General features: G+C 43.6%; 1 protein-coding gene across 3 annotated transcripts in view; it reads right to left on the minus strand.

Moving 5' to 3' along the window:
• Positions 1 to 13791, minus strand: part of NOL10 (nucleolar protein 10) — an 88516-nt gene that overhangs the window by 47165 nt on the left and 27560 nt on the right. For 2 of the 3 annotated variants that reach the window (XR_004352938.1, XM_032653309.1), the window contains exons 12-13: positions 13663 to 13729; positions 11558 to 11610 (exon numbers count right to left, since the gene is read on the minus strand). Coding sequence is in view for 1 of the 3 variants with exons in the window: in XM_032653309.1 (XP_032509200.1) it covers positions 11558 to 11610; positions 13663 to 13729 (120 nt within the window). In the remaining 2 variants the exon portion in view is untranslated. Of the gene's footprint in view, positions 1 to 8753; positions 8885 to 11557; positions 11611 to 13662; positions 13730 to 13791 lie in introns of all 3 variants that reach the window. The other variant, XR_004352939.1, reaches the window with a different exon arrangement.

Here is a 13791-nt window from a genome sequence, read left to right on the forward strand (position 1 = left end):
CCCACCCCCACTCACATGTGGAATCACTGCCAACATTCTGCTTAATTTATTCCTTTGATTTAAAGGTGAACAAAACCCCTGGATCCCTTTTTCGCAAATGCTGCTGCTAAGCCCTATCTCTCTCATTCTGAACTTGCTAACTATATTTTTTATTTATTTATTTATTTTTTTGCGGTACGCGGGCCTCTCACTGTTGCGGCCTCTCCCGTTGCGGAGCACAGGCTCCGGACACGCAGGCTCAGTGGCCATGGCTCACGGGCCCAGCCGCTCCGTGGCACGTGGGATCTTCCCGGACCGGGGCACGAACCCGTGTCCCCTGCATCGGCAGGCGGACTCTCAACCACTGCGCCACCAGGGAAGCCCTGTTTTTTAAATCTTTCCCTTTCTCCTACTCTGTTCACTGCAATTAAAATTTCTGAATTTCATTGGTTTAACTTCTTACACAGAGACCAGGTTCTAAAGTCAAGCAGCTAAGACTAAATAAAGTGTAATCAAACTTGAAAGATCCCTTTGGGATGTCCTTCAGTATGTCTAAAAGAGCACCTATGCCTCAGGTGTTGGACCAGGACCAGATACAGCGACCTTACAGCCAGGAGCCTTGTCATACCAAAAACCCCTTACCTTAAATTACCAGAATCACACTCAGTGTGGCAATGCTATGAGAGGTAGTGGGAACAAAAATCTTTTGAAGAAAACATTCAAGCAGCCTTTTTTGAATGGCGTTCCTCATCTCAACCACATAACACAGCAAACGACTGTTTTCTCAAGTCTCCCAAGAATGATACGTAAGTAGCACCTTCCTAAATGCACAGATGAGAAGGTGACCGACTACACTCAGTGGATGCTTTAGAGAATTAGGGCTGATTTCTGTTAGTTGAGAAACGATCTTCCACCTTAAATTCAGTCCCAGACACAGGCCTGCAGCGTGAGACGGATGGAGCCACATCGCTCCCCAGCACCCACACCTTGAAAGACTTCTATTTAAATTTATGTAAGCTAAGTGAGCGTAATTATAGGATTTAAGTGAAAATGTAATCAATAGCCACCAAGATGTTCCCAAATGCAAAGAAACTGTAACAGAAGTATTAGCAAGAATGCCTCTGACTTGGTGAGACTAGTTGGTTTTTTCATCTATTTAAACATTTTTTAAAAACTATATATTATTTTTATATTCACACACAAAACCTACTTTTTAATGATCTCCAAGAGCTTATGATAATTTGGGGAAACATTAATTAAGTGGGAAAAAGGCAAGATATTAAACCATATCAACGTTTCAAATTAAAACAATGGAAAAAATAGAGCCAAATATTAAAAGGTGTTTGCCTTTGGATGGTGGAAGAGTGCCGTTTCTACTCATCTTTATTTGATGTTTTCTATAGAGTGTGCTCTGTTTATATAATGTGGGGAAATGGACTTCACTTCTAAAAATCAGATTTTTAATCTGAGCAACCAGATTTCATCACTGCTTTCTGTTTCAATAGCTAACGGCAAAACCAATGGCATTCAATAGTTCTTTCTCAACCTCTATTTTATATGATCTGGCACAGACTGAACAATCTCCAATCGTATTTCTGAAGTCATTTTCCTCACTCACACCTACGATTCTGTCACGACCTTTTCAATGTATCTTTACTGTGCTCAGTATCACATTCCTCCTAAAAGCTACATAAAAGCCCATGTCCATATAATGCTAAATATAAATACGCTTTGACACTGGATCCATCCAATTTTACTCAGTGCAAAAAAAGTATAACGGTAACAATCAGCTGAACATCTCTCAGGCACCAAGCACCATGATAAACGACGACGTATCTACTGTACACAGCTGCCTTACAAGTAGCTCAAGTAACCAAGGCTGAGACAAGGTAAGTAACTTATTCAAAGTCACCATACTTACAAGTAGCAAAGCTGGTATTCAAACTCAGGTCAGACTAATTGTGAAATTCCTTCCATAAGTAATATGGAATGAAGAAATGCCTTCTATGACCCACTTTGTTATAAAGCAGAAACTAACACACCATTGTAAAGCAATTATACTCCAATAAAGGTGTTTAAAAAAAAAAAAAAAAAAGAAATGCCTTCTAGATCCAGCTCTGTGACCAACCTGTCATTTGACCTTGAACAAATGACTTGATTCCGCCTATATATTAAGGGGCTAGACTAGATGACCTCAAAGTTCCCTTCCTGTTCTAGTGTTCTGTACTTCAAAAGCTTCCCCCGTTCCTTCGCAGCACATTGGAAAACCCTTTATTGTGGAAAGCCATTTCAGCAACCATTTGTCCAGTTTATGTTCTATTTTGTTTTGTTTTGTTTTTTCGGTACGCGGGCCTCTCACTGTTGTGGCCTCTCCCGCTGCGGAGCACAGGCTCCGGACGCGCAGGCTCAGCGGCCATGGCTCACGGGCCCAGCCGCTCCGCGGCACGTGGGATCTTCCCAGACGGGGGCACGAACCTGTGTCCCCTGCATCGGCAGGCAGACTCTCAACCACTGTGCCACCAGGGAAGCCCTATGTTCTGTTTTGTACATCCCTTGTATGTCGGCAAACTCCCCCGAAGACAGTTTTCTTTGCATCTGGTACTACCTCCCTAAACCAAGAGAATATGTTGCAACTGGCACTAGAAAATAGAAATTTCTAAATCTAAAAAAACTAAAAAAACCAAAACAACAACAAAAAAGGAATTTCTAACAAAATTACTTCTGTCACTACATCTAACAGCTCTCTGCTTAAATAAGCATCTTAGAGGAAAACGTGATCCATCACTTTTAGGACTCTACATGGACACTAATATATTCAGGGCCACTTCAACATACACTAGTGGTCTGAAGAGATCTCACATCTGGGGAATCTCTGGTATCAAATTAGTAAACCTAAGTGCCTTCAGCCTTGGCTTCAAGTCGAAATGGATCAATGGCCCAGATTCAAAGCCAAATCTTAGGGAGCAGCATGCACAGGACTTCCACCAGCTCCAGCTAAAGCACAGGAAGAAAAACAATGGCGTTGTTTCCAATCTTTAAAACACGTAAGTCCATCCTAAAGCCAACTTTTCCACAGATTTCAAAAAAGGTACCACAAAAGCTAAATGTCCTTACTTTCACATTCTCCTTTTGTATTTTTCTAGGAAAGAGTTCATCTTAACAGCACCATTAAATCTTTTGGACAAGGCATTTCTTTTAGAAGTCTGACAGCATTCCCAAACACAATGATTGCATCGTCCCAAGATTCTCTGATTCTGCTGATTAGAACATACTGTCAGAGCGAAGGAACTGATCCTTACCCTACTGTATAAAAACTATGTCTAACACTTATGAGTCATGTTCTCCACTTTTTAATTTCACTAATGGTAGGAGAAAAGGGCAGATGGTAAATTTGAATTTGGTATAACAGCTAAAAATCATTGCAATCCAGCCATTGTCAAAACATGCAAACATTATCCAAGATTCTTCAAATTATGGTCATTGTATTACTCTCATATGTATTTGTTTTATTAATCTTCAGCACATATTAATTCATTGTCTACAGTATAGTAGACACTGCTTTAGGTGCTGGGAATATAACAGGGAAAAGAGCACAACAATATCCCTGTGTCCATGTTTTACATTATAATGAGGAAAGATATACATTTATTATTTATAAATGTATTCATATATTTATTATTTATATAAATTTACAAATAAGTAAATAAATATAGGAAGCTTTTGTGTTCAATGGAAAGCTATGCATACTCTAGAGTAGGGGCCACAAACTTTTCTATAAATGACCAGGTAGAGATTTTAGGGCTTGCAGACCACGGGGTCTTTCTGTCGTAACTACATAACTATGCGTTTTTAGTCAGAAAGCTGCCATAGACACCACGTGATAAATGAATGCGTGCACTGTGTTCCAGTAAAACTTTATTTACAAAAACAGGCAGCTGGTGCTTACGTGTTTAGTTTGCCAAACTCCTGGTCTAGAGATTATCTGATTCTGACTCCATGGGATATATTTTACAACTCTGTAAATTGCAAGTAACTGACAGCAATGCAAGATAATTGTCTATAGTCACGTAAATGCATTCTGTCCTGGACAGATAACCCTCCATAACTTCGGAAAGGCCTATCTATTTATTTGCACATTCCCAATTCAATATCACTTTATTCCACGTAAATTGGTGCTATTTTAGACTTCACCTTTGATGACATGTACCTGATTCCCTTATTTAATTAATAAGTTAAATGAAATTTTCAACACGTATTCATTTGATATCTATGTGAAAGTCATGACTTCACATTTCTCTGAAAATTATCCTGTAACAGTTTTAGAGGTCTCACCAAGATGCACAATGGATTCACCTGACAGTGTCAGGGAAACTCCATCACCAGAGAAGCACAGCCAAGTGCAGCTTTTCTTCTTGGCTCCATATGAATCCAAAGGGGCAGCAGGACTTCGGTAACTCTGTTTCTCTAACTTTAATTTTCCTCTCTACTAATTTTGTGCTTGGGTTTTGGTTAATTTATGGCCTATAAGTTATTCCCCCTTGCTGGCAGCAATGACTGGGGATTTGGTCTTATGCTCTAACCATCTGGTGATCCCTGTAAATGGATAAATGGTTTACAGAGATCTAGTCTCTAATGGGTGAGAGAAAATGGAGACTCTGGTGTTTTAGCCTTTTCCTGTTTGTGGGACATTTTAAGTTACGATAGGAGTTAAGATGCTACGCTATGCAAAATGATAAGCCTTTGGAAGGTTTAGGAAGAATGATAGACTCTGATTTTTGTTTTTACTTTTATATTTTAAATCAACCTGGCTGTTGTATGGAAAACAGAATGCAAGAGAGACAAAAGTGAAAGAAGAAGGATCAGTTAAGAGGCCACTAAGGTAATCCAGATGAGTGGCAGGAGCGGAAGTACTGAAAATGGCTGGATTTGAACGAATATTGGAAAAAGAGTTGATGTGACATTCGGATGGACTGCACGAGGAGGCGTAAAGGGAGGGGGAGGAAACATGGGGGTGCCTGCGCTCTGGGCCTAGAAACTGAGGAGACAACGCTGCCTCTGCTGGAACGGGAGACAGGCAGGGGTGGGGCGGGTGGAGAGCTGGGATCAAGACTTCTGCTGCAGGCACCTTAACACAGGGCACCAAGTAGACGTCCAGGTGGAGAAGTCCAGTAGCCCAGTGGATATGTACCTCTGCAGCTCCAAGAGGAAGGAAAGGCTGGAGACAGAAGTTTGCAAGTCAGCAGCACGCAGGTGCCTTACAGAGCATAGGGACAGATGAGCTCCCTGGGGGAGAATAAACAAAGAGACAAGCACTAAGCCCCAGGGCTCACTAACATTTGGGTCAAGGGGAGAGAGCTGAGGCCCAAGCACTGGGCCATGCCAGCAGAAGCCACCAAAGAAGACCAACTGGAAGGGCCGACTGGGCGATGGGAGGAGAACCAAGAGAATGTGGTGTTCTAGAAGCTAGGCACAGCCTGGTCAACTGTGTCCAACGTTAACTAGAGATAAAGTTAAGTGATCTGCATACGAGATGTACTTTAAAGGAGAAAGCGTGTCCAACTCTCCAGGAAAAGCAGAACCTGCTCTGTTGGCCAAAATTCTCTCTGCTGTTTGCGTTGTTTCTAGAGATTGTGGGACAAATTTGTCATTCACCATTTTGCCCCCAGGTGTGTGATGTGATCATCAGACAAAAGGAAGACCAAGGGACTTCCCTGGTGGTCCAGTGGGTAAGGCTCCACACTCCCAATGCAGGGGGTCGGGGTTGAATCCCTGGTCAAGGAATTAGATCCCGCACGCATGCCACAACCAAGGGTTCGCATGCTGCAACTAAGAAGGCAACATGCCACAACTAAAGGTCTCGTGTGCCGCAACTAAGACCCTGGGCCAAAATAAATAAATAAATAAACATTAAAAAAAAAAAAAAAAAAAAAAGGGCTTCCCTGGTGGCGCAGTGTTTGAGGGTCCGCCTGCCAATGCGGGGGACGCGGGTTCATGCCCCAGTCCGGGAGGATCCCACATGCCGCAGAGCGGCTGGGCCCGTGAGCCATGGCCGCTGAGCCTGTACTCTTCAACAGGAGAGGCCCGCACACCGCAAAAAAAAAAAAAAAAAAAAAAAAGAAGACCAAGTCTCTAACCCTAAACTTTAAAACTAAAATGGAGAAGATAATAGCTATATAAAAAGGAGACATAAAATATCTGTAAGACACTGTCAAATCTAACGTTAAGCTAAAATGACATATTTACAATTTGGACAGCTGATAAAAATATGTTATCTATGGTGAAGGTGAGGAATAATTGTTAGAAAGCACTATATAACTATGTTCTTAAGCCTTCTGGAAAATTATGCCAAACATACCAAGCAGTAATATTTGAAATACTGGCCTTGAAAAAAAGAGGGCATCTCTGAGGGAGGCCACAGAAATACCTTGATAATGGACAATCTAATATAGTGGCTGAGTTTAGAAGTAGGCTGACAAGTTCAATTCACCACAGACAGAACAGTCAAAATTGTTCACATCTGAATTTCTTTGTTTCAGTCACAAAAGCCCATAGAGAAAAAAACACCAGTGAAAAGGTTATGATACGCATTTTTAACTCTTTACTGAGCAACAAAAACAAAATGTGCCCAAATGCAAATATCCATATATCTACTACAAAATTTTTCATTGCACTTCTCTAAAACTGACTTCCAAACACTACAAATGTATTTCAAAAGCACCTCTCTGACCACCCCCAAACCAGGCGGCACTCACTGACCTCTTGTCTCCTGGAGGGCTGAAGCACGGGTGTTTGATCTAAATCAGACTAAACCGCTCTGAACAGGAGCAAGTGAACCCAGCGATGGTATCTGGAGGCCATGGTTCTTTTGAAGACCTTTTGGGTTGGTGAGTGATAACTCACTGAAGTGAAGAGACTTAAAGACATTCACTAGACTGAATCTTTTATTACATTTCACAAAATTTGACTAAACTTCACTAATTTTTTTTGCACTTCCTTTGGCTTTACATGCCTTTGGGAGGATATGTGCGTGTGTGTTACAACTAAGTGAAGCAAGCGTTCTTGAGATTTTATGCTTCTTAATACGTAGTCATCTCTCTTTGCAAAGACAGAGTTCTGGAGGTAAACATGCATTATGCCGGATAAGTTCAAGTGCTATTTTCTTAAAAGAAACAGAAGCACTGGTGCAAGTTAAAGATAACCCTTTATGCTTTTAACTCTGCCCTATTTGCAGGTACTCTGGCTCCAAAAGTACTTTCCAAATTTAAAATATAATTTTAAATTAAATAGTAAATGTTAAAATATTTAATATAGTTTTTTGATTCATTATAAAGAATAAAAACATCTCAATAAAAACAAGTATTTTGGGCTTCCCTGGTGGCGCAGTGGTTGAGAATCTGCCTGCTAATGCGGGGGACACGGGTTCGAGCCCTGGTCTGGGAAGATCCTACATGCCACAGAGCAACTAGGCCCGTGAGCCACAGCTACTGAGCCTGCGCGTCTGGAGCCTGTGCTCCACAACAAAAGAGGCCGCGACAGTGAGAGGCCCGCGCACCGCGATGAAGAGTGGCCTCCGCTCGCCACAACTAGAGAAAGCCCTCGCACAGAAACGAAGACCCCACACAGCCAAAAATAAATAAATAAAAACAAGTATTTTTTCCCCTAAGAAAATGTTTTAAAATAAAACACCTAACTGCCAATACTGAAAGATGGGTTCAGTGACATTGCATATAATCATTGTAGTGGCTTAAATTCACATGTTCAGGAAAAAAAAAAAAACCAAACCATAGATCCTTAATCAACTGACTTTTATTCTTCTAATTCAAATAGCTTCCTAAACAAATAATAACTCTCTTTTCCCAAGTTTACGCATCCATACACATTATCAAACACGCAAGCCATCAACTATCCCGTCATGAGTGGTCTCTGGAGCTCACTGACCCACGGGGGCTTGGAGCCCAAGGAGCATTTCCAACAGAGACAGTACGCAGCACACTGGCAGGTTTGGGGCTGGGTGCCACAGGACCTGGATTCCCTCTGGAGTCTATACAGTTGCCAAAGGTGTTAATTATGAAGAACTAACCTACGATTAAATTACATTTCAGAGGAAACCAAACTTGAAAAACTACTTCTGGCATTAGTCCTGAAAGCTGCCGTTGAATTAGGCCCTGGAATTTAAAAAACAAACAGACAAAATAACAGATCCTGGTCTCCGAGAGGGAAAAAAAGAGAGTACTGAGAAAATGGGGAAAGGGCTGGAGAAAATCCACTTGGTCATAAAAGACTAGTTAGTTATTGGGATATATAAGTAGCAGAGGGTATATAAATCAGTATTTGTATTTAATCTAAAAAGACTTCAAGTATTCAAGAAAGATGGTATCAGGTAGAAAGGCAAAAATTAATAAGCTAAATAAAAGAACATTAAGCTGTCTTCATTTTTAGCACAGCCCCAAAGCAGGGAAAAAGAGTTTTCGGACCTGGTTTATAAGATGTTGATACAAATCACAGTCCCAACCTCCCATATTGGGCATGAATTATATATTAAACACACACTTCTCTGTTCCTATAGGCCTCAAATAAACCTTTGTGCCAAATCAGCTTGGTGAGTTTGATAAAATCTTATGAAAGATGGCAGGCTTTCAGACCCCTGGGCTCTCTCTGCTTTGAAGGAGTGTCACAAAGAATAGGTTCCAAGTAAAGACACGCGGCACTCGAAAACCTCACTCCGTGCAAGGCAGCAGGGCAGAAAGGCAGGTCAGGAAGGACCACTTACGTACCAGCTGCAGCACAGTGCTTAGCTGCACGAGAACAACTCTGCTCTCGCTGTCCGCGATGCACAGTCACCGGGGAGCAGCCTCTGGATCCTCTTCCACAGCGCTCAAGTTAAATCTGAGCTACAGAGCTGAAACTAAAAAGACCTTGTAAGATAAGCTAACGTTTGTCAAGAAAGCAGTTTCTCACCACCTGGCCAGCATCTAGCCCCTCTCACACGTGCAAATTAAAGTTCCCAGAACTTGGAACAAAAAAGCCCACTCTGAGAAATAGACCCAGAGAAGCAGAAGGGAATAAGGGTCTCCTCCAGTTCTAAGAGTCTATCATCCCGTTTCTCCTCCTGGATTCAGGGAGGGACCTCCTCGTCTGCATGTTTACCAAGCAGAAAGCAGCTGTCATCTTTGGTTCTTTCCTCTCCTTTCCTCCTCACATCCAATCAATGACCAAGCCTGTCTTACAACCTTGACAATCTTTCCAATTCTGCCCCCACTGCCACCATCTTAGCACAAGCTGGTAACACAGCCTTCCCGCAGAAGTACTCAGAACTGCCCTCCCTGGCTCCACACCAAGGGGCTCTCAGCCCACGACTGCTGACCAGCTGAGCAGACCCCCCATGCGGCCTCCACGCTCCATCTCAGATTCTGGCGGATTCTACACACTTCTGATGGGAGGAAGGGCTCTTCCATTCAAGACATCGACGCCTTATAGGCAGCTGCTGACAATCAAAACACAGTAAGCACTCCTGAGAGGAAGACGGAAAGAGACCTCCGCCAGGAGAAGTAAAGGGAGGGGCAAGCTGATTTATTTTGCCTCTCCTGACGTTGCAAGAGGGGCTGACGCTGCGAGAAGACTATTAACACCGGACCGAGGGAAGGCTCTTCTCGTGATCGACACAAGTCTTCATCAGTGGACACCTCCGGACACACCACCTGGCTATTCATGGATAACAAGCCTCTGAAATCACTGCCCAACAGATCAGACTTCTTTCAAACTACCCCAGGACCCCCAAAGCTCCAAATACTAAAAAGGGAGGCCTGGCCAAGGTAACACAGGGACCAGCACCTCTCCTGTAGATCGCCACAGCCTGTTCTTGCTGCTTCCGGACTGGACCCTACCTAATCCATTCTCCTGATGGCAGCCCAAACAATCCTTCAAAAATGCAGATCTGACCACAGCACTCTCCCGCTTACAGCTTTTCCAGGAGTGCCTGCCCTGCACCGTCACACCTGGCCTCCAAGACCATCAGAGCCTGGCTGCGGAGAACCTTTTCAGCCTGAGCTACCGCCAATCCTCAAGCGCTCATGCTCGGCCACGTGTGTTATCTTCTCCCTGATCTTAGCACACAATGTTCCCTTTACTTCCAAGACCCTTCTCCCATTCTGCACCCCACCCTCTTCATCCAGGAGACAGAACCAGCCTTCTGGTCTCTCCCTGGAAATCAATTCCTCTGGGAAGGTTTCTCTGAGTATCCTCCACTTTTCCCACCAGTTTCCAGCCCCATGATGGGTTCCTTACTTCTGTTACAGCATTCATCACACTGACTGAAAATTGTCTACTTTCTTGTTTTATTCCCTAATAATGAACTCCTTGAAGAAAGGGGCAGTACCCTGTACACTGCTACACTGCCAACCTATAGCACTGTGTCTGCCACACAGTTGATACAATCACTTATTGATCAGATGAAGATAAAGATATATAAACTAACAGGAATATGGAAGCAGTATCTGTGAGACTCCGGGGAGAAAAGGAACAAATGACAATTTAGGAAAACGGAAAAGCTGCTGTTTGAATAGTCTTCATTTCACTATCAATCAAAAGAAACATCTCAAAGTGCTTTCAACAACATATCAGGTTCCTGAAACCACAGAAAGTGAACATCAACAGAATACTTTTTTTTTTTTTTTGAAATACACACATGGTTGAGATATTTCAAAAACCCATCATCAATATAAAGAACCTTCATAACGGGAGGCTAACAGTGATTATAGAGAGTTCACTGCCCTAAAGATCTGATCTTCAACACCCCTCACGCTCCTCCCCAAATCTCAGAAAAGGAGATGTTTGCTAACCGTAATCTAATGCCAAACTTTTCTGTTTGGGTAAAGGTAGGGAAGCTTCTGGCAAATGTAACAGAAGAATTCTTTAAGGAAGAAAAAATGGCACAAGATTGCAAACTGCATGTCATCACTGATCATGGCAATCTAAGATAGTTTCTTTTATATAAACTCTTTTTTTTTTTTTTTTTGCGGTACGCGGGCCTCTCACTGTTGTGGCCTCTCCCGCTGCGGAGCACGGGCTCCGGACGCGCAGGCTCAGTGGCCATGGCTCACGAGCCCAGCCTCTCCGCGGCATGTGGGATCCTCCCGGGCCAGGGCATGAACCCGTGTCCCCTGCATCGGCAGGCGGACTCTCAACCACTGCGCCACCAGGGAAGCCCTATAAACTCATTTTTAAAAGACACAAACTACAAAGAGATGACTGGAAGAGAACCAGACTTTTATTTTAGAGGATTAGATCTCCTGATCACTAAGAGCTGAAAGTTTAAGATTCTGGAACGCTTTGAAACAAAAAACAAATGTAGAATAAAGACAAATTTCTACTATTTTAATGGGATATTAAGTAGTTTCCCATGAACAATGGTTAAGCATTATTTTACCGGTTCCAGGAAGCACAGGGAATTGACAAGTGAGCCACTGTGTCTAATTTACACAGCCACATGCAGACCCAAAGTCCCTCAACACAGCCAGCTTAAAAATACAGTATCTTTTCTTGTCCTATTTTTATCATAACTCCTTTCTGTATCACTTACCGGAATGTAATAGATGCCCATCTTGGGGGTTTCATTGGCAGTAAGAAGCATTCCTAAAAATAAACACAATGAAAAAGGTAAACACATGGGGAAAAGAAAAGCTCCCTTTTCTACTCGTTTTACAGGTTGAAATGGGTGAGGTGCTCACAACACGGCGAACGGCAGAAGAGCCAGACTGGCAGCCAGGCACCCTCGGAGTCAGCTTGTGGCCTGTGGTCCCTGACCCTCCCAGACGGGGCACCTTAAGTATCAGAAAGACCAGCCTCCCCATCTGCAAAACACTTAGGCTGTCTGTACTGGCAAAGTGACTGAGCAGTTCCCACCATGAAGTGCTCAGGTCTATACAAAGTTCGCCATCATTTTTAAGGGGGAAAGTTTTAAGCTTCAGACACATAGATAAAATGTAGTTTTGATGCACTATTTATTATAATATAATAAGGAAGTCAAGAAGGTTTCTCTCTGTTAATCAGGAATCAAAGAACCAAGGTAAAGTACTTCCCACCAAATGGTACAGCAAAGTAGTTCCTAATGTTTGGATTAAACTTTACACCTTAACAGAAAACAAAATGGCTTACAGGGAATGCTATGTGTAGCGACACTAGAAAAGACCCATACAGAATCCAACAGCCTGGGACCTCCCTGGTGGCGCAGTGGTTAAGAATCCGCCTGCCAATGCAGGGGACACGGGTTCAAGTCCTGGTCCAGGAAGATCCCACATGCCGCGGAGCAACTAAGCCCACGCACCCTAGAGCTTGTGCATTGCAACTACTGAGCCTAAGCGCCGCAACTACTGAAGCCCGTGTGCCTAGAGCCCGTGCTCCGCAACAAGAGAAGCCACTGCAATGAGAAACCCGCTCACCGTAACGAAGAGTAGCCTCCGCTCACTGCAACTAGAGAAAGCCCGCGTGTAGCAACAAAGACCCAATGCAGCCAAAAATAAATAAATAACCTAATTAATCAATTAAAAAAATAAAGAATTTGGCGTCTGCAGACCTGCTTTTCTCGAGACCACACTATTCACTGTGCATGGGACGTGGCTCCCAGGGTGAGGCTGTGGATCAGGACGGGGTTTCACAGCCACTTGGGAAGCATGTGAAAAGTAACTCATTTCGGGGCTCTCCCCCAGACGCCGAGTCAGTACCCCTGATGTGTGTGGGGCCAAGCAAGCCATACTTCTAAGACACTCCCAGGCGATCCTAGGGGTGGCCAGGCTGGAGACCCTCTGCCAGACGCTGCCACTGCCCCCTGCCTCCTCATATTCAAAGGCTCAAAGAAGAAAACATAATCTTTCTCTCCAAATTTGCTCTCTCTCCTGTGCTCCCAATCTCGGCTCCGAGTATCACTTCCTACTCATCTTAGTTCAAAACTGATCTACCTTTTACCTGGTGGACAGAACCACCTCTGGAAGCAGGGTCTGAGTAGGTCCTGACCACAAACAGCACCCAGCCACTCAGCAGCTCACTCCTGGGTCCGCACCAGCCGGGCACCACCTGCTTCCCACCCCATTCCTCCCAGAGCTCCTCCGTGCACCGTGCTGTGCCCCCGCCCATCCTTCCTGCCCTTCTTACACTGTCCCCTCATGGCGATCACCTCACCTCCCAACTCCACCCAGCACCCCAGGCTCAAAGTCCTCTCATTGCTTCAGCTGATCTCTCTCTCTCTCTCTCTCTTTAAGATTGTTAAACCTTAAAATCTGCCAGGTAATTTACTGAACAGCCTGCAACACAGGATATACGAAACCCACGGCTTTATGAGCCTGTGTATCATCATCAGGGAGCTCCAGCCTCCTCCAAATCCCTACACACGATTACCAATCACATAAAACAGCTAAAGCGCACACTACATAGCACCTCACCTGCCACCGACCTATGGACTGCTACCAGTTTCTACTAATAGCTAGGCTGGCTGAGGCCTAAGTCACTGAGAGGGTCACCTTCTCCATCATCCACGCCACTTCCTGCTCTTAATTTTTCAAGTAAATACAATATCCAAGAATTGTCCCAACCAAGCCAAACCCTGTCTTAAGAAATAAAATGAGTTTAAAACCCTATAAAGCATAACCTAGATTCATCTCGCAGAATGCCCCGTTGCTACATACTGCATACCTGAGTTAGGATAGAGGCAAACATCATTAATGTCATGTTCTGGCTCCAAGGAAGTAAATATTTTTCCCTAAAAGAGTAAGCAAAAGGGAATTATTAAAATAGTTAAAGGAAGACAACTTTTGGCAATGT

This window comes from Phocoena sinus, chromosome 13 (genome assembly GCF_008692025.1).
Source record: "Phocoena sinus isolate mPhoSin1 chromosome 13, mPhoSin1.pri, whole genome shotgun sequence".
In the NCBI taxonomy this organism is placed as follows: domain Eukaryota; kingdom Metazoa; phylum Chordata; class Mammalia; order Artiodactyla; family Phocoenidae; genus Phocoena; species Phocoena sinus.